The following is a 21,016-nucleotide window of genomic DNA, read 5'->3' as shown; positions in this document are numbered from 1 at the left end:
GTGCGGGGTTCTTATCGGCTATGAATTTGCTTATCTGAAATATTTAAAACGTTACGTTTTATACTATAGAAGTAGAAACTTATTTAGCTTAATAACTATTACAAAATAGCATACTCACTTGATATAGGAAGTTCATTCGTTGAAATGGATCATTTCCTTGAACTTTTTTCATCGCTGTTCACTGTACAAATAGATTTTAATTAATAAAATGACTATTTCACTAAAGGAAAACAACTTAACCTCACATCACATCAAAACATATTTTGACACAACGATGACAATCAGCTGATTCAAGACGTGTTCCGATATTATTTATTAACAGTTTTACAATAATTTATTAATATTTTTTATCTTAAATTTAAGCTGTAATAAAGCTTTTATTTACAGTATAATTAACCAAACTTTACATGAAACTGAAAACATATAAGATATGGAAGGAAACGGAACCATTTATTTCAGCAGTACTGACATTGACAGCTTCCGATCTGTCAAAATCACAGGGATGTCAAAATTCTGAAAAATCCGTGTTGTCAGTCAGCTGATTAATTATAATTTTGTTCCTGAAATTATTTCGTGAATATTTTGTGAAAAATATTAAAGAAAAACCATACATCTTACAACATATTCATTGCTATTTATCATCAAAAAATCGAAATAGTAAAAAAGTGTTATTCTAGTGAATGTGAAACTCAAAAGATTCTATGAAAATGTTGTCGAAACATTACAAACTTTTGCCTAAATTGAGGGCTCAATCCGTTTATCACTGCCGCTATTTCTCATCACAAACCAACGCCAAAGAAATGGACGTTTCTTTTTCTAATGGGTAAGTTTGAGGTTATGATAGGTTATGTTTTGTAGCCAAGAATGTTTCATTATTACCTTGAGTTCACTTCCCATGCATATAAACAATCTGCATATACATATAACGCATAATTTTAATGATAGAAACGTTTTTAGCATCATGGCTTGGCCAATATTCAAATTGAGTAGCTTACACAACTATTACCTACAATCAGTAAAAATAGCCATAATAAGTCCTTATTATGATATAACAGAGTATCTAAGCAACATAATGATCCTGAATACTGTTCTTTAAAAATTAATTAAAACCTTACATACCTTTATTTTTCTAAGAATAAGGAGTATTTTCAAAAACACGTTCATTTTACCTTACAGATTAAATTTAAACTTCTCCCATGGGCGCTACGCACGCTTCGCAGACGGGGCATGTGTGGCCACACTCGGGAACACCAGTGTTCTATCGACAGTGGTGTCAAAAGCGAAGCAGAGTCCTGCTTCGTTTCTACCACTTGTTGTGGACTACAGACAAAAGGCAGCTGCTGCTGGAAGAATACCTACCAACTTTCTGAGAAGAGAACTTGGTAATTTTGATAGACCACAGTCAAACTACATCTCATCTTCATAACATTATGCTAGATTAACTTTTTTCCAACTTCAAATCAGCCCATTTTTCTATTGACAGATAACTTTTAACTGAAACTTATTGTTTGGCACATTGACAGTTTCAGTAATGGGAAATATTACAAGTTCTGAAGAATATTCAGTTAAAAGTTATCCTACAATGGTAAAATCAGCCCTTAAGTACATTTATTTAAAAACTATAATGTTGCTCAACCTTATCCAATTTGGTTTCTGAATGCAATAAATTAAAAGTAAAAAACAGGGTTCTTATTTAGAAACTAAGTTGTTGCAAGGACTTACATCTTAATAAATGTAATGTTTTCTTTTGAACACAGGTCCAACAGAAAGAGAAATCCTCACCTCAAGACTGATTGATCGGTCTTTACGACCGCTCTTCCCCCAAAACTACAATTATGACACGCAAATAGTCTGTAACATGTTGGCGGTTGACGCAACGAATCCTCCTGAAACGATTGCTATAAACGCTGCCAGTGCTGCTTTGGCATTGTCCGATGTGCCGTGGAATGGACCTGTTGGTGCTGTGAGGTTAGTCATATTAGCCAAATAGGTGTTCAATGTTCTTACTAAACTATAATGTCTGGAACAACTCTATATGGGACTTTTCGAGCCACCAGTCTTTCGACAAAAGGCTCAAAACTTAATTCAGTATCAAATTAAATTAAATCTGATTAAACTTTAATATTAAGGGAGCAGTCCCAAGCTATTGTAACTTTCGTTTCGTCATAAAGGCCTTATTATGTCTATTTAGTCCAATTTATGTTTCTTCGTATCTGAAAGAACATTACAAAATAAGGAAATAAAGAAAATGTTTGTTCAGTCCTTGATAAGTAATTAATTATGTCTTTATCTTGCAGTAATTAACAATTCTCAGAATTTCTTGTTTCTTTATTTATCCCTTCAAGCCCCATAAATTGAGTCACCACAGATAATCAATTCTCATGCTGTCATAAGCAACCACTTGAGGTTTGATGGGATATTGTAATGGAATACATAGTTTTTACCTTTAATTATCTTTTCTTTATTTTCAGGGTAGGCCAAATCGACAACGAAGTGATAGTGAACCCAACGCGCAAAGACCTCGAGAAGTCGATCCTGAACTTGGTGGTGGTGGCTACGAAGAGCAACCTGGTTGTGATGCTGGAGGGGAACGCGTCGGATATCTTGCAGCAGGATCTACTGAGGGCCATCAAATTAGGTATGAATGTAAGTTTTTTATTTTATTTTCCAATTAAATTATGTTAAAAAAAACTATTTAATAACCATACTATTTTTAGTCTACAGTCTGTAATTTAAGTAAAAAAGTCAAATACAAAGTAAAAAAAGGTTTACAGACAATTTTTGTAGCGGCTGCTGCATTAGGCTGGCTTTTATAATGAACTCTGATCCCTCTCCAATTTTTTTCCGTTAATGATAATGATAAGATAAGATAAATTTATTGAATAAAAACTTAGCCTAAATACAAGAAACTTAAATAGGACTATGAAATTATTTGGTTAGTAACAATAATATGTTAATTAAGGTAGTATACCTAAACTAAGCAAAAATGTTTGCCTGTGTTTTAGGTATCCATACTTATTATGTAAGTTAGTGCTTATTAAACAGATATTAAAGAAAGATACATTGTGTCTGTTTCTGTTGCACTAACTTAAGTACCACACGGACTTGTTAGTTTCGTAATTGTATTTGATTGGTCTACAGAAACAGACTTAGTTCACTTATTAGACATTTACATTTAGGTTCTTAGGTGAATACAGGCCTGAGGCCACGATAGCTTGAAAAATTACTGCACCTTCTGTAATTTTGATATATTATTTATGCGATTTTGCAACAGAAATGTATGAGTCTTAAGTATCCTCTTTACACTTGACAACTAATGAATCTAATTTGTCTCTTATTGTCCAGGAACTAAAGAAGCTCAACACATAGTGAGAGCGATAGAAAAGCTACAAAAGGACCACGGCAAGATGAAAAGAGAGTTCGAAACTCAGGCGCCGCTGGACCAGAGCATAGTGGAGTCGATCAAAACACTGTCTTCAATGAAAATAAGGGAAATATTAAGGTAAGAATACACACTGATTGCTCAATGCAGTAAGTGTTACACTTGCTATTTCACAACAGAACTGTCCTCTGATATTTTTAGCCTAAATAAAATTATGTAAATAAAAACCCTTGTACATAATATAAAAAGTCTTATATCACTAGATGATGGGATGTTAACCCTTAACCAGGCTCTGGCATCCACAGAGACCACATCAATTTGAACCTTATGCTGTGAAGATATGATTGAAAACCAATTACTTTTTTTTAGCCCTGGACTACTATACTACTAGACTTATAAAAATGTGAGAAGACTGAGTTTCAAATCAGGAGCTAAACAAACATAATCTGTTGAAATCCAGAAACCCCCCAAGCCCCCCATACTCATTACTTCTTTTTTTTTTCAAGTCGCGGCATGGATAAAAAAATCTTTCATAGATATCTCATAAGCTCATGCAAGTTACATGAGGTAATTTTTTGCACTTAGTGCGGAAATAAATCATTATAAAGCTAAGCGTCCACTTGTCGGTATCGTACGCAACACATCGTATCGGATGTGCGATGCGTACGATGCGGTCAGGTGGACGCACTTATACAGGGTCCTTCTAAACTAGCTACATTCCTTTTAATGGGGGCATCTATACGGTACACTGAACAAGTTCACCAAATTTGAGTATGTGTTTTATAATGATTTTACAAAGTTACATTTTCTAACAAAAATAAAAATTCATTTCGTCTTACATAATGGAACATGCTGTATTTTTTACTCACACAACAAAGCTGTAGTGTATTCATTCTGCACAGGAACACGAGACACAACACACACAACGCTCACTACCACTGCACACTTTTTTGTTGTTTACACTCACGTCATAACAACTCACAGCAGTCGTCACAGCTGATAGCCGATTAGCTGATCGACTGATTGGGCGAGCTATCACTTTAATGTTGCAGGCCTACTCTCATATCGTTGTCTATCCTTATTATCTTATGTTAATCACAGTAAAACGGACTCACGATACCATCGAAAAATCAACCAGCAAAGGCCATGATTTTTAAGGCGCGTCTTAGTAAATTTATTTGCATTTGTGCATCTGTGCGTCATAGTTCACTTCACGAGCACTACAAAACGCACCTTCACACAAGAAAGCTAATCAAAAACTGAATTAAATCAAAGCGCACGCGCCGACAAATGCCGACAAGCCGCACGCCTTTTGTTGACACAAAGACGCCGACGCCGCCAAAGCAAGAGCCGAAAAGTTGGCATAAGCGTACAGTCGACGACAAAAAAGAAACTTATTTGTTTATTATTTTATCTGCTTGCTTTCGATTTCAATTGATTCGAATATTCGAATCTAAATTATGGTGTTGAGTATTTCATGGTAAAATATCCTATAACAGATAATAATTAAAAATTAATCGAACTTATTGTTTTGTGAAGGTAATTCAATGGCCTAGTCAATTATTTAGAAACATTAAATTAGACTATTGAAGCAAATAAAACTCTTCAATTTGTTTGTATTCTTAGTTTGTATTGATATTCCATTTATCCTAAATCAAAGTCCATTCTTAAATTAATCGTTAATGTCATCATTTCTATTACAATAGAAAAGTAGATGAGGTAGGTAGGTACCTAATTAGTTAAATAAAATTTCCGAATCATTTCCGTTCCAACTTGGTATTTATTTATGACCTATCTTATGTACCTGTGATTTAACAATAAACACAATTTTAATTTGAATAGTAAAAAAAAGTTTGTTGCATTTCTTAATTTTATTTTGGTGAGTGTACATTGCGCTAGCCGGCGGCCGGCGGCACGTGTCTAAAGGCGGCGGCACGTGTCTAAAAGTTCGTTTGCTGCGCGCCGGCTAGTGTTGTACGATACGACACTCGAGTCTTGGAATCTTACTTATTAAAAGTTTGAAGAAAATAAAATAGCTATGAATTAAGACTGTGTGTTTATTATTTTATTGGACCGTTTTAACTTTTTGATTACGAAAATCGTCAGTCTTTAGATGGATACTTCTGATTCGATTATTTGCGTTTAATGCAATTTTATGATATTACATTTGTATTGTGCGATTTATTTTATTTTCAATTAGGATATAACATACGGATGATGATATGAAATCACTCATTATTGCCTATTAGTATACACCAACTCAAGTTCATGTCATGATTCAGTCTAGCTCAAAGAACTTAAAATACTCGAAAGGACTCGGAAGACTCAATTATTCCCTTATTCATGTGACTAACGAGTCCTAGTCTTAAAAATAAACTCAAGTCTCAAAATAAAGACTTTAAAGACTCGAGGTTCTTACAACACTAGCGCGGTCGGCTATTGTGAGGGACGGCTGTCTTTGATACCACCGACTCCGCCACGCATAAATAAGGATGTCAACTCCAAAATTCTTTCTAATCTTAATAATAATAAAACTATCATTATTTACTTTTATAATTTTTTTTTGTTTCTACGATGATTTTAATGATTATTATTTCAGTTTAAAATTGATAGTTGGGAACAATTATTTACTTATTTACTTCGGAATACTAAAGACTGCCGATAATCACAGGTAGATAATTCGATAGCGTTTAGTTTCTGCTATGATCGAGTCAATTACGAATCACATTTTTATTTAATTTGCTAAGGGGATATTAAGCGATTAAAATTAACATGAAAAATGTGCCTGCTTTATCGTAATAATAACCGTAATTCTAAATTTCATAGTCATGGTAACTATCCCATTTGTGTATGGCATAAAAATAAGTCATTGATTTCGGCAACTAACTTTTTTGCTTCGTTTGAAATGAAAGATTTTTACAAGCGCAAAAGTATTTTAACGAACTTTTGAATAAACATCATTCCATTAAGGCCACTAAATAAGTACTTACCACATAAGATTTTAATTTTAATTTTCTGCTTAATTTAATTCCTTAAATAACTAGTAGTAGCCCTAGAATAGCTTGTGTGGCGCCCGGTCCGTCGTCCGGCGGCACTCTTGTGTTCGCGGCCAGTGGCCCAACAGCAGCACAAGCGCAATGGCGGCCATTACGTAAGCTCGTGTGCGTGCGGATTTTTGTCAGTGTAGTAGTGAATCAGCTGAACAGGGTGTTGTATTGGGTTGATAAGAAATGAAGTTGTTTCCTTAATTATCTCGGAAACTAGCCTGAATTTTTGGCTCAAACTTTGGGAACGTATTCAGTGTGACGTATACATGCTCCCATTAAACGGAACGTAGCTGATTTAGAAGGACCCTATATGAGTTTCTATATAAATAATAATACGATCCGTTGCGTGCGACACGTCCGATGCGTACGATACCGACATGTGGACGCTTAGCTTTACAATAACCTGCCGAGTGATGTTCGGTTTTCCTTCTTGTAATAACAGAGAGCCCAGCAAAACATGTCTATAATAGCTTCAAATATTACTTTTATCCACCAGTGACCACACCCACGACAAGATATCACGCGACGTAGCGGTCTCAGAACTCCGTCAAACCGTGCTCAATCAGCTCCGCGATACCGAAGCGGACGTCAATCAGCTGCAGGACGCGTTCAATGCGAACCTCAAGCAGATATTCAGGGACATGATCTTTGAGACTGATGTAAGGTGCGATGGACGGCACTTGGACGACTTGAGGAATATCAGCTGTGAGGTCAGTACAAAATACACGCTACAGTCAAGCACTTTAGGTCGTTTTTCCCATCATAGCTGAGGGAAGACAAGATGTGTTCGAAGCGACTATAGCTGAATGGTGAAGGTGTCAGACTGGTTGACTTGTGATCCGAGGAACGCCAACCCCGCTGCGAAAGGACTATCGTGGTGAACCCACTCATAACACAAGCATTTAGCTCGAGATTTTTAGTTATTATTTTGTCTAGTCTCCGCTCACCTTCAGTATAAACGGTTGAGTATCTGCTTGAGGAGTAACGGAGAAGAAATGTGCTTAAACCAGCTCCGCGATACCGAAGCGGACGTGAATCAGCTGCAGGACGCGTTCAATGCGAACCTCAAGCAGATATTCAGGGATATGATCTTTGAGACGGATGTGAGGTGCGATGGACGGCATTTGGACGACTTGAGGAATATCAGTTGTGAGGTGAGTACTAAATATAATGCTACAAGCGTAGAACATAAGAGCCGTTTTTCATCACAGCAGAGAGGAGACAAGATGTGTTCGAAGCGACAATATTTAGCTGAACAGTGAAGGCGTCGCACTGGCTGACTCGTGATCCGAGGACCGCAGGTTCGAACCCACTCATAACACAAGCATATTTAGCTTACCACGAGAGGTTTACCAGATATTCTTTTGTCTCGTCTCTGCTCACCTTCAGTGGAAACGGTTGAGTAGAGCGATGAAGAAATGTGCTTAAACCAGCTCCGCGATCTGAGGTGGAATTGTGTAAAGCAATCGTAATCATTTGACAGTTCATAACGTACGATAAAGTCAGTTAAACGAAGCGTTTGACAGAATAATCGTACGTTATGAACTGTCAAATGATAACGATTGCTTTACACAATTCCACCTACGGAAGCGGACGTCAATCAGCTGCAGGACGCGTTCAATGCGAACCTCAAGCAGATATTCAGGGATATGATCTTTGAGACTGACGTGAGGTGCTATGGACGGCATTTGGACGACTTGAGGAATATCAGCTGTGAGGTGAGTAACCTCCGCATTCATACTACAGCTTTGTCATTACCAAAAGTCCTGCGGTAGTTCGAATGTTTCCATCTCTCTCTTACAAAGCAAGATGCCATCATGAGCGACAGTGACAGATATACTCGAAAGTAAATAAACGGGCGTTTGTTTGTTTGTTGTATCAAGTGATAGCTCTAATACATGAAGAGTGCGGAACGGCCGATAATTTTTGCATTCTCAAGCAACTGCCAAAAAAACGTGCACTGAATGTTTTTTCATAAAATGCAGTCGTTCACAATCTTAATTAACCCTCCTTCTGGCGCAGTCGGATAAAAAGAGTATCCGAATTCGGCACCCGCACCTGGAATACAAGACAGAAAAAGTAATGGATGTGAGCCATTAACGTGGTATCAGGCCTGTTCATCTCCGCGAGTTTACATCGAAAACAAAACACGCACGATGGCCCACCTACAGGATACTATTCGACAAGGCCTCACATACGAGCGAACATTGACTCACGCACGCGTATTCTTGTGTATGATGGAAGAAAATTTAGAAAATGGTGTACTAAATACTGTGCAGTATTTAACTGCCTAATAATAATAAAAACACAGAATGTACTTTTTTAAGTTGCCTCAAGACACTGAGAGGTAAATAAGTAGTTAATATTATTCATGACAATCATGTATTTCCTCCGCCATTTTCCGCAGTTTGGCACCTCACGTCACATCATTTTACCGAAGTCAGCCCTATAGCTTCGATCACTGACGTTTGTCAACAAAATGGTGCTTGACTCTTGAGACAGGCTAAATTACACCATATTGTTAATGACATTGAGCATACATTTTTTTAAATATCTTCGCGAAGTAAAACTTCTGTACGTAGTACTTATTATTATTCTGTGGTGGTATGTGCTTCTCAGGTGTCATTGTACGAGCCTCTGCATGGCAGCGCGGTGTTTCAGCGCGGGCAAACCCAGGTGCTATGCACAGTCGCATTCGACTCGCCCGACAGCGCTCTAAAAATGGACACACTCACTATGCTAACTAGGTAAGCTTTCACGGTAGTTTTATAACAATAGTTTATAAAACTCTTGCATAACAAGGGGTAATTAATTTTAATATTCATACATAGATAAGTACAGTTTCAATCACTATTTTATCTACACTCACTACACTGTGTTACACTCCACAAATGACGATGTTACAGTTCGCAAAAATTTTTGTTACACATTACCAAAGGCCCTGTTACACTTTACCAAAGACAATCTCACCTCTAAAAGCCTTGTCAAGTGCAGTATTACCATTGGTTGAAATGTTTATGATAAAAAAAATGTATTTCTCAAACATAACATAATTTTATCTGCGAGTCGCTCGTACACTACGCTCCCAACAAGTACCGAATGCGCCGAGTCTATCCATACCTAGCATTGCAAAATTAACCTTACTACAACGCCTTAGAAATCGCAGCGTTGGAAGATGTGTACCGGCCAAACGTTCACAGTCGTAACACAGTTTTTACTTAGCGAGGCTATCGCTTTCCATCAGGTGAAATGCAGCTAAATATAGTGCTAAAGGAGCTTTTTAAATGCTTAATTTCAAATAAAAAGTGACAAAAATAAAATAAAACTGTACTTTTACGTTTCGCAGCGGTATAAAAGAGAAGAACTTCTTCCTTCACTACGAGTTCCCGTCATACGCGACGGGAGAGGTAGGCCGTGGCAGCGGGCCGGGGCGGCGCGAGGCGGGCCACGGCGCGCTGGCGGAGCGCGGACTGCTGCCGCTGGTGCCGCCGCTGCCCTACGCCGTGCGGCTCACTGCAGAAGTACTCGAGTCCAACGGTGAGTGTCACTATGACCGAGGTTCAGGAATGAAATGGCGAGTGTCACTATGACGCCGGGCGGTACAAAGCTATCTCACTGCTGATGCTCTAGAGTCAAATGGATTGACCATTCGCGTAACGCCGAGGCGGTGCAAAGCTATGTGACTCATTGCCAAGATGTTGGAGTCTAATGGTGCGTGTCACTGTGACACGGTGCAAAGCTATGTGACTCACTGCAAAATTCAGGTTCTGGAGTCTAATGGTGAAGAAGTTCTCGAGTGGCGAACATGGATTAGAAGACGTAGTGTGTACAGAGGCATCCCGTTCGGTGGACTGACGATCTACAGAGTCGTGAGAAGCATCAGGACGCTAGCAACGTAAGACCACGGTGAGTGTCACTATGACGCCGGGCGGTGCAAAGCTATGTAACTCACTGTCGAAATGCGAGTCCAACGGTGAAATGTTCTCCAGTGGACCATGGATTAGTTAGAAGACATAATGTAGACATGCATCCCACTCGATGGACTGACGATTTAATGAGTCGTTAGAAGCACCAGGAGAGCAACGCAGGATCAGTCGAAAAAATTCTTGGGGAAGACCTTTGTCCGAAGGCCAAATGTAGACAGGAATTCCACTCGATGGACTGACGATCTAGTGAGTCGTAATAAGCACCAGGAGAAAGGCAGGAGCAACCGTTTTAAAAAGTCTTGGGGAAGACCTTTGTCCGAAGGCCAAAGGTAGACAAGCATTCCACTCGCTAGACTGACGATCTAAGAGATTCGTGAGCAGCGCTGGACCAGTCGTTCTAAAATACTTGGGGAAGGCCTCTGTCAAAATGCCAAAGGTTGGTTTTAAAGAACTTGTTCCTCCACTACGAGTCCCCTCGCACGCGCCGGGCTCGGCGGGCGCGCGGCGGGCCGGGGCGGCGCGAGGCGGGCCACGGCGCGCTGGCGGAGCGCGGGCTGCTGCCGCTGGTGCCGCCGCTGCCCTACGCCGGGCGGCTCACGGCAGAGGTGCTGGAGTCCAACGGTGAGGAAGATATTAGCTGGGTTACACCATCTTGCTTGCAAACGTCAAAAGTCTGTCAAACTCCATACAAAAAACACAGGTTATAGTTACGGCTAGTTATAGTGCCGCCGCTGTCATACGCCGTGCGGCTCACTGCAGAGGTGCTGGAGTCAAATGGTGAGTGTCACTGTGATGCCAGGGCGGTGCAGTACTGTGCTGTGACCCTCTGTCAAGGTGCCGGAATCAAACTATGAGTGTCACTATGACGCGGTGGTGCAAAGCTATGTCACTACCGAGGTTCTGGAATGAAATGGCGAGTGTCACTATGACGGCGGGTGGTGAAAAGCTTTGAGACTCACTGCCGAGGTGCTGGAGTCCAACGATGAGGAAGTTCTCAAGCGGTGACCACGAACTATCAAATCAAATAAAATGAAATTTCTTTATTTACATAATTACCCCCTAATAAGTACTTAGTCTGTTGACTTACTTTTTATAGCCCATTTTGCTCTGCGTAAATTAAATGGCGATCATATTCTTGCAGTGGCGCCTTAATGTCCAGATAATGATGATAAAATCTTAAATCATCCAGTTAAGATAAACCTGATGATAATGATGAAGTATTTGTCCCAGGTTCTAGCTCCATGGCGTCAGTATGCGGCGGTTCTCTAGCGCTGTTGGACGCGGGCGTGGGCCTGGCGGCGCCCGCGGCCGGCGTGGCCATCGGCCTGGTGTCCCGCCACGACGGCGCGACCCTCACGGATTACAGGATACTGACCGATTTGTTAGTGAGTCTGCTGCTGACGATTAATGTGTTGTTATCATGGTCCACACAGAAAGGACCAATGCCTCTGCCAGTGCTTCTAGAGCTTGTTGGACAGTACTAAAGGCCCTGTAACATTCCACCAACTGACATAGTAACACTATACAAAAACCCCTCTTACACTTAACTATACAAAAAGCTCTGTTACACTCCAGAGAAAGCCTTATTACACTTTACGAAAGGCTCTGTTACTCGCTTTCAAAAAGCTAGGCACATTGCATCAGCAACCATGTTACAAATTACAAAAGACTCAAACTTGACACCGTTACATAAAACACTGTTATTCCGCAACAAAAACCTTGGCAAAGAACTCAATTTACTCACCAATAAAACAAAAAAAACTCATTTATTTTGCAAATAAGCTTTTAAAAGTCACATACACTGAGGCTACTTTAGTGTGAAGCTTAGAGTGTAGCTCTCAGGCTATGGTGTGAGGTTCCCTAGCGCTGATGGACGTGGGCGTGGGCCTGGCGGCGCCCGCGGCCGGCGTGGCCATCGGCCTGGTGTCCCGCCACGACGGTGCGACACTCACGGATTACAGGATACTGACCGATTTGTTAGTGAGTCTGCTGCTGACGATGTGTTGTAATCATGATCAATGCCTCTGCCAAATTTCATTAATAGGTATAGTTACACAAGGCTCTGTGACACTGCATATAGAGTTTGTTGGACAGTATTAAAGACATTCCACCAACTGACATAGTTTCACTAAACAAAAAAAGCTCTTCTTACACTCCACCCAGCGGCCATCGGCCTGGTGTCCCGCCACGACGGCGCGACACTCACGGATTACAGGATACTGACCGATTTGTTAGTGAGTCTGCTGCTGACGATAAATGTGTTGCAATCATGATCTACACAGGACCAATGCCTCTGCCGAATTTCATTAGGAGCTATGGTTACACTTGGCTCTAGAGTGCTTCTAGAGCTTGTTGGACAGTACTAAAGGCCATATAACATTCCACCAACTGACATAGTTACACTATACAAAAAGCTCTGTTACACTCCAGACAGAGCCTTGCTACACGTCACAAAAGCCCCTCTTACACTCCAACCAGCGGTCATCGTCATGGTCATCATCGGCCTGGTATCCCGCCACGACGGCGCCGCCCTCACCGACTACAGGATACTGACCGATTTGTTAGTGAGTCTGCTGCTGGCGATAAATGTGTTGTTATCATGATCCACACAGGACCAATGCCTCTGTCAATTTTAATTAATAACTATAGTTACACAAGGCTCTGTCACACTGCATCTAGAGCTTGTTGGACATACTAAAGGCCATGTAACATTCCACAACTGACATAGTTACACTATACAAAAAGCTTGTGTTACACTCCAGAAAGAGCCTTGCTACACGTCACAAAAGCCCCTCTTACACTCCAACCAGCGGTCATCGTTATGGTCATCATCGGCCTGGTGTCCCGCCACGACGGCGCCGCCCTCACCGATTACAGGATGCTGACCGATTTGTTAGTGAGTCTGCTGCTGTCGATAAATGTGTTGTAATCATGGTCCACACAGAAAAGACCAATGCCTCTGCCAGTGCTTCTAGAGCTTGTTGGACAGTACTAAAGGCCCTGTAACATTCCACCAACTGACATAGTAACACTATACAAAAACCCCTCTTACACTCCAACCAGCGGACATCGTCATGGTCATCATCGGCCTGATGTTCCGCCACGACGGCGCGACCCTCACCGACTACAGAATACTGACCGATTTCTTAGTGAGTCTGCTGCTGACGATTAATGTGTTGTTATCATGATCCACACAGGACCAATGCCTCTGTCAATTTTAATTAATAACTATAGTTACACAAGGCTCTGTCACACTGCATCTAGAGCTTGTTGGACAATACTACAGGCCATTTAACATTCCACCAACTAACATAGTTACACTATACAAAAAGCTCGTGTTACACTCCAGAAAGAGCCTTGTTACACATCACAAAAGCCCCTCTTACACTCCACCCAGAGCCTTTTTACTCTTACAAATGGCTCTGTTACACACCTCTAAAAAGCTTGGCACATTGCATCATCATCCATGTTACAAATTACAAAAGACAGTCAAACTTGACACCGTTACAAAGAACACTGTTATTCTGTAAAAAAAAACCTTGACATAGAACTCAATTTATTCACCAATAGCACTGTAACATACTAAGGCTACTTTAGTGTGAAGCTTAGAGTCGAGCTCTCAGTCAGGTTATGGTGTGAGGCGGCTCTATAGCGCTGATGGACGTAGTATTGTACAAATGAATGTACACATTTAATAGCAGCCCCATTGAGTAGTACAGGTCCGGTCAAATGCAGAGAGCCATAGTTACAATGTCACACTCCACAATGAGAAATGTTACACTGTACAAAATGTTGTGTTACACTCTACAAAGAACCTTGTTACATATTATAAAAGGCTCTAACATTCCAACAGCCATAGGTGCACTATACAAAATAGTATGCTACTGTTGCGGCTCAATCCGTCTATCAAGCGTCTCTAATACTTAATTGCATAACTTATAATAATTAAATAATCAATTAACTTCCTTTCCTAACTAAATCGTAATTTCTAATACATGTAATTGTTTGCTATTGCTCTGTCGCAGGCGTTTTTAAACTTCATACTATTTTGTACTGTCAAAATCACTTACCTTCCAGTCGCCGCGCGATACGCACTATTGTAATACATTTTCAAATAATACGAAATATTCATTAAACCTGAGTTTTATTGGCTCCGAATGTCAGCGAAGACAGTTACTCTCTGTAAATGTATTTAATTAACGACTGTTACACTCCGCCGAGTCTTGTTACACTTCACAAAAGACTCACACTTCACCAAACAAAGGCCTTGCTAATTGTTACGTGACAAAAAACTATCACACTAAATAATAATCATTTAATATTTAAAAATGTGTTTCTTCTTAGGTAGTTACAGTATTACGTGTAGTATCAAATTCTCCAAAAACTCAGCGAGTCTCCTAAACCCTGCCCTGTCGCACACCTAGGGTAATTTTTCAAGGTCCTCAACTTATTTGGTAAACTACATTGGATCGTACAAATTCACATCTAGACACGCGGTAGCGTGTCAGGCCAAGTTAGTAGTAATAACAGAACTGGCGAGCAGCACCGTGTGTAATATTACACGAACCATTTGGAGCCACTTTTGTCCCCCTCATAACTAAAAAACTATTTCACATAAACAATGTTAAACATGCCTTTGGTAAACTTTTTATAGATTTCTAATACCTTCCAGAAACTTGTAGCCCTATTCTAAACCTACTTTTTCTCCAATCTCCAGGGTATAGAAGACTACATGGGCGACATGGATTTCAAGGTAGCTGGCTCCAAGAAAGGCATCACAGCGCTGCAAGCCGACATCAAGATCCCAGGACTGCCTCTGAAGATTGTCATGGAGTCTGTGCAGAAAGCTTGTGATGCGAAGGCCAAGATCATTGATATTATGAACCAGTGCATTGACAAACCCAGGTGAGATTTTTATTTATTTTTATAAAGGACCCTCTCGTGCTAAGCTAATGCTAAATATGCTTGTGTTACGAGTGGGTTCACTGGATTATTTCCAGCGACAGGCTTCGTACCAGCGTTTCTCAGATCTCGACTCCTTCACCGTTGGGCTATTATCGCCTTCGAACAATTAATTTTTTTTTATGTGATAGGAGGCAAACGAGAAGACGGATCACCTGATGGTAAGTGATTACCGTCGCCCATAGACACCCAGACCCAGGGGCGTTACACCTGTAACGCCGGCAACGCACCTGCGTTGCCGGCCTTTAAGATAAAGATACGCTCTCCTCTTGAAAGCTTGCAGGTCGTATCCGTCCGGAAACACCGCAGACGACAGTCCATTCCACAGTTTGGTTGTACGTATACTTAGTGGCCCAAAAAAGGCCTACAGTTTAAGAAAGAGTTTAAATACTTCTTACGATCAATGATTAACTCAGGGAATAGAAATCAGATTTTAGGGTTTTCAATGTTTCTTTATTGATTCCCCGTTAGATCGTAATGGGGATTCGTTGAAGATCTGACTACCCATTTTTTATGTAAATCACACAATGTATTTCAGACAAGGCCGCAAAGAGAACATGCCAGTGACCGAGGAGTTGGAGGTGGAAGTCCACCAGAGGGCCAAACTGCTCGGACTGGGAGGAATCAACCTGAAGAGACTATACGTGGAAACTGGTGTGCAGGTAAACTATTATTATATTGATTAGTCTGCATAATGCAAATGTTTGTAAGGGGTGATGTCTGAACTGCAAGGCGATTGAAAAAACTATTTTGTCTGAAGATAGCTACATTTAACACCAGATCAATACTTGCCTTGTCAAGAATAACACAGTCTTGTACTGTGGACTGAAGATCACACTTTTTTGTTACATGTACTGTCGCCTGAACAGCGCACATTTTTGTTACAAAATAGCACAAATTAAACTATAATAAGTTTACACTGAGTTTATATAGACTTGCTATCTTCCGCACTTACTTTCCTGCCCCCTAGACAAGTTACAAAATGTAACACTCGTAATTCCGAAATCGCTTCGCTCCGGCGTTTCTATTTCGATACTTCGCCCCGTGAAGCGACTTCGAAATTAAAACTGTCACGGATTGTAAGGCTAGTTTTAGAATCGCGCTGACCGCTCGCTGATCGTCGGCGCTGACAAATCAAGTATGTAATTGAAGGGAACGTTCCTGAGTGACGCTGATCGCTCGGCGCCGACGCTTCATACATTTCAGCTGTCAGCGCTGACGGTCAGCGTGCGTCAGCGTGATTCTAAAACCAGCCTAACACAACTTTGTCTAGGGGATACATCTAGGTAACTGGCACTGAGTAAATATTTCTTACTTGTTATTCTAGGTAACACCAATAGACGAGATCAAATACAGCGTGTTCGCGCCTTCCCAAACGGCGATGGACGAAGCTAAAGCCCGAATAGCGGCGTGGCTCGCCGCCGAACGCACGCCGGAATTAGAATTCGGCGCGGTTTACAAGGCGAGGGTGGTGGAAGTGAGGGATATAGGCGTCATGGTCACGCTTTATCCCGGCATGGCGCCGGCGTTGGTGCATAACTCACAATTGGATCACAGAAAGGTACATAGTCTCATCTTTCTCTCTCTTTTTGCTGTGTATACCTTTTTGTCTTTGTGTGAAGTCAGTCGTCTTGTCCATGTTCTTTCTGAGGCCCACCCACGGGCAGGCCTGCTACTAGGTGGACCGACGATCTGGTAAAGGTCGCGGGAAGAGCCTGGATGCGGGCAGCGCAGGGCCGTTCATTGTGGAAAACCTTAGGGGAGGCCTTTGTCCAGCAGTGGACGTCATTTGGCTGAAACGAACTAACGAACGATGTCCGTCGTAATTTTCTCTTATGTAAAAAAACCGGCCAAGTGCGAGTCGGACTCGCGCACCGAGGGTTCCGTACAAACCTGCAAGGTTTACAAAGTTCGTTTATTACGACAATCGAGTCATAACTATGGTATTTTTATTGCAAAATGAAATTCATAACATTACAATGGGGAAAGTAACTACTTAAAAGGAGAATGCCCAAAAGTGGTATCGCTCGAAATCTAATTGTACATTGAGGGTACCACACCGTAAATTCCTTTCTTCATTTGTAATGATTTGCGAAAGTAGTAAGAAATTGTAAAACCTCCGGAATAAAATCCGATTTTAATAAAAAGTATTGTAACAATGAGCTGCAATCAGCAACACCTATCACCGAGCAACGACACTACGTAGTTCGCACGGTTGTCAATAGATGGCGCTGTTCGTAGTTAGCTCGCGGTATCATTTGATTTTTTCCTGTCCTTAAGTAGTCAGGGCTAACCACAAATCCCCTTCCCCTTGCAAAATGGTATAAATAACATTGGTATGCACGCAAGATTATTTTGTGTTTATATCTGATCCTTATCAAATAACGCTAGCTTTGGCGTAGCTAGGGTTTTTTTTTAGGCAGGGTAACTATCTACAAATATAAAACAAGTATTCTAAGGTAAAACCTGTAGCTATGCCAATGGACACCATTCATTTCACTTAAACCAAAATTACGTCAAAGTCCGGAGTTTTATAAAAAAAAAATATGCGGTATGATTATTTTTTATTTATTTATTTTTCCTATATTTGCATTATAGGTAGGTAGGTACCTACCTCAGCGTTTTGAATTTTTGCGTTGATTTAGAATTTCTCACAGTTTAGAGGCAATTAGATTTAAGAAGTGTTTGATATGAATTTCAACTTTAATATCTCTACGCGTTCATGTGAAAAAGGGTAGGTAGTAAGTTTATAATTATTAAAAAAATATTTTATGTCATGTAAGCAAAAATAATATTTTAAATTTTATATAACTTCAAATTTATCATTTTCGCAATTTTTCCTTTATCTGTACTATATAACGTTGCTTCGTGCCGAATTTCAAGATTCTGAGTTCACAGGAAGTACCTTGTAGGTTTTGATTCCCTAGCGTGTGACGGAAATTCGTCTAAGGTGTCGGTATAAACTGCTGTATCTTTTGATCGCGTTAACTTAGAAGTTTGATTTTTTTACTTCTTAAAGGGACAATAGATCTAGGTATTTGGTATAAATTTCAATTTGATACCTTTATTCGTTCGTGAGAAATAAGGTAGTAAGTTTCATTTTATTAAAATATTTTTATTATATTATATAACTAAAAAAATGTAATTTTCGCAATTTTTCCTATATTTGCATTATATGACAATGCTTTATGCCAAATTTCAAGATTCTGAGTTTACGGGAAGTATCCTGTAGGTTTTGATTCCTTTGCGAGTGTCGAAAATTTGTTGAAAATATCGACATAATCGGCTGTATCTTTTGATTGGCTTGGCTTAGAAGTTTGATATTTTCACAGCTTAAAGGGACAATAGACCTGAGTATTTCATGTGAATTTCAGCTTGATACGTTCACGCATTCTTGAGATAAAGGGTCTTGACAGAAGGACGGACGGACAACAAAGTGATCCTATAAGGGTTCCGTTTTTTCCTTTTGAGGTACGGAACCCTAAAAACGATTTTTTGTAAAGTATACAAATTGTTTTTGGATGTAGTGGCACCAAAATGAAGTGCCTTGTATTATTACAGGTGTTTAAATTGTCATATTATGCAAGTGAAAGTACACAATTTGGTTTTCGTACAAAAACAATCAAATAACACAGCTTTTACATGACCCAAAAGTTGACAGCTTAATGCTTTAAGCATCAACTCTTTTCACCCTTTTCTGCAGTAAAGTTTGAAATAACCGCCATTTTAACTGTCCCCAGATAATGCACCCCTCAGCGCTAAACCTCGAAGTGGGCTCCGACATCCAAGTGAAGTACTTCGGCCGGGACCCCGTATCGGGACAGGCGCGACTGTCCCGTAAAGTCCTGGCGTCCCCACCACCAGGCGTTGTACGCAAACTCGATAAGAGCTAGTGATGTGCTGTGATATGTAACTCGTGAACTATTGTGAAGTGTGTTGAAGTGACTGTGGTTGGTGTATACGGATCTAAAAGGGGCTATGCGTGATAAGCCTTGAATAGATTGCGTATAGAAAAATAATATTCACAAAAAAAGCAACCGAATTGAGAACCTCCTTGTTGAAGTCTGTTAAAAAAATACGAAACAGAATGGTAACTTGATCTGATAAAAAACTGGAAAAAAAAAGGAATGAAACTCCAAACACAAAAAATAAATATCATGACCTTTAGTGGACTGGTAGTTACTGCTGTAGGGGAAAATTTTGATATAATCAAGCTTATAAAAAGATGATTATGAAGCTTTAATTATGTACAGTCAGCGTCAAGTAGTTCGTGCGTTACACCCAAAGTAGCCAATAAGTTTGCAACACGTCTCTGTTATAAGGTTGTATTTTTTTTTATCCCCAACGAGGAAGCTCTTGGCCTGTATCTCACCTTTTTTCAACTTTTTGGCCACTTTGGGAGTCACAAACTACAATAATTTCACACCTATTTCCTACCACACTTATTTAATCTTGTGTCATAGAAATTTATGACTATTATGAAATACTGCCTAGTCATTATTTGTTCTAGCCACTCATTATGGTCATAATGACTCATGAAAAGCTCCGAAGCGTAAAACATTTTGTTAAACGCCTCATTATCGGTTTTATGTATTCAATTCAGCATTTATTGGCTGTAAAACAGAGAAAACCGTATCAATTACATTTAAATTTTTAATTGGGTGAAGCGAAATGGATCCTGTATAATGGAGCGATTAAACCATTATGTGACGAAAAAAGTAAATACCAACTTTTTGTTTGAACTGCAAAGTTGTTAGCAGCTTGCTGATAAATATTTTTTAATGCAGCAATAGTTGCGAGTCGTTAGAATTGTTATGTATGTACTGTTACATATATCATTTGTTTCTTTTATATTTGTTACAAGTACACAATAAACATACAAGCTGTGTTACATAATGTTTTACAATTTCTGTAAAAAAATACAATATGAATTAAATTAATTTGTAAAATTCTAGCTAATAATTTAAATGATACCTACTGCCAAAAATAAACTTGTAAATACTTAAATATATTGGTTTTTTTAAAGACTAATGCCCGTTTTCACCATTAATCCCCAATTTTTAAGTGACCCTTATGGTAACACATAACAGGCGTTTTGTTTTCATAGGGGTCACTTAAAAATTAGGGATCGATGGTGAAAACGGGCATAAGTTCCTGTTGGTTGGTTTTATGAATTAAAACTCGGATGTATTTTAAATTTGTATATTGAAAGAAATAATCTGTACAATCTAAGAAAATATTGTATCACAAAGGACGTTTTGTCGAAAGGCACTACATTACATCTCCAGGACCCATCACTACTTTGTATACAAATCAATTAGAAAATATACTCTACACTCTATAATAAATTAAGCGACATGTGCCCAGACATTGTATATAATTATATTTCTTTTATACATCGGTGTCCGAACACTTAACATCTACAACAAGTGATTGTCAAAAAATAAAGGAATTAATAACAGTAATCTTAAACATTAAACGATTAAATACGTAAAAAATATTACAAAAAACCGTAATAATTAATTAACATGTCAAATTCCACATTTTAATACTTGCAGTCTTTGTTTTCGTTGTGACTACCAGCATTAACATTTACAATTAGGACGACCGCCGGCACATCAACCTACAACAAAATCACTTCAACCTTATTCTAAGAGAAACAAAGTTGAAAATTCATTGGGGAAAATCGTCATTTTGTT

The 21,016-nt window shown here is 39.6% G+C and overlaps 1 protein-coding gene across 1 annotated transcript; it reads left to right on the top strand.

Annotated features, from left to right (window-relative positions):
* The first annotated feature begins 521 nt into the window (after window positions 1-521).
* LOC135080349 (polyribonucleotide nucleotidyltransferase 1, mitochondrial) lies at window positions 522-20,285 on the top strand. Its single transcript, XM_063975000.1, has 13 exons — window positions 522-823; window positions 1,177-1,382; window positions 1,758-1,968; window positions 2,472-2,638; window positions 3,346-3,502; window positions 6,926-7,139; window positions 9,049-9,176; window positions 9,776-9,966; window positions 11,586-11,740; window positions 15,073-15,260; window positions 15,856-15,979; window positions 16,645-16,878; window positions 19,058-20,285. The coding sequence occupies exons 1-13, from the start codon at window positions 702-704 to the stop codon at window positions 19,208-19,210; spliced, it is 2,250 nt and encodes a 749-aa protein (XP_063831070.1). The 5' UTR covers window positions 522-701; the 3' UTR covers window positions 19,211-20,285.
* Window positions 20,286-21,016: the final 731 nt, after the last annotated feature.

The sequence above is a fragment of the Ostrinia nubilalis genome, chromosome 18, assembly GCF_963855985.1.
Source record: "Ostrinia nubilalis chromosome 18, ilOstNubi1.1, whole genome shotgun sequence".
Lineage (NCBI taxonomy): Eukaryota > Metazoa > Arthropoda > Insecta > Lepidoptera > Crambidae > Ostrinia > Ostrinia nubilalis.
This window is presented reverse-complemented; position numbering and strand designations above follow the sequence as displayed.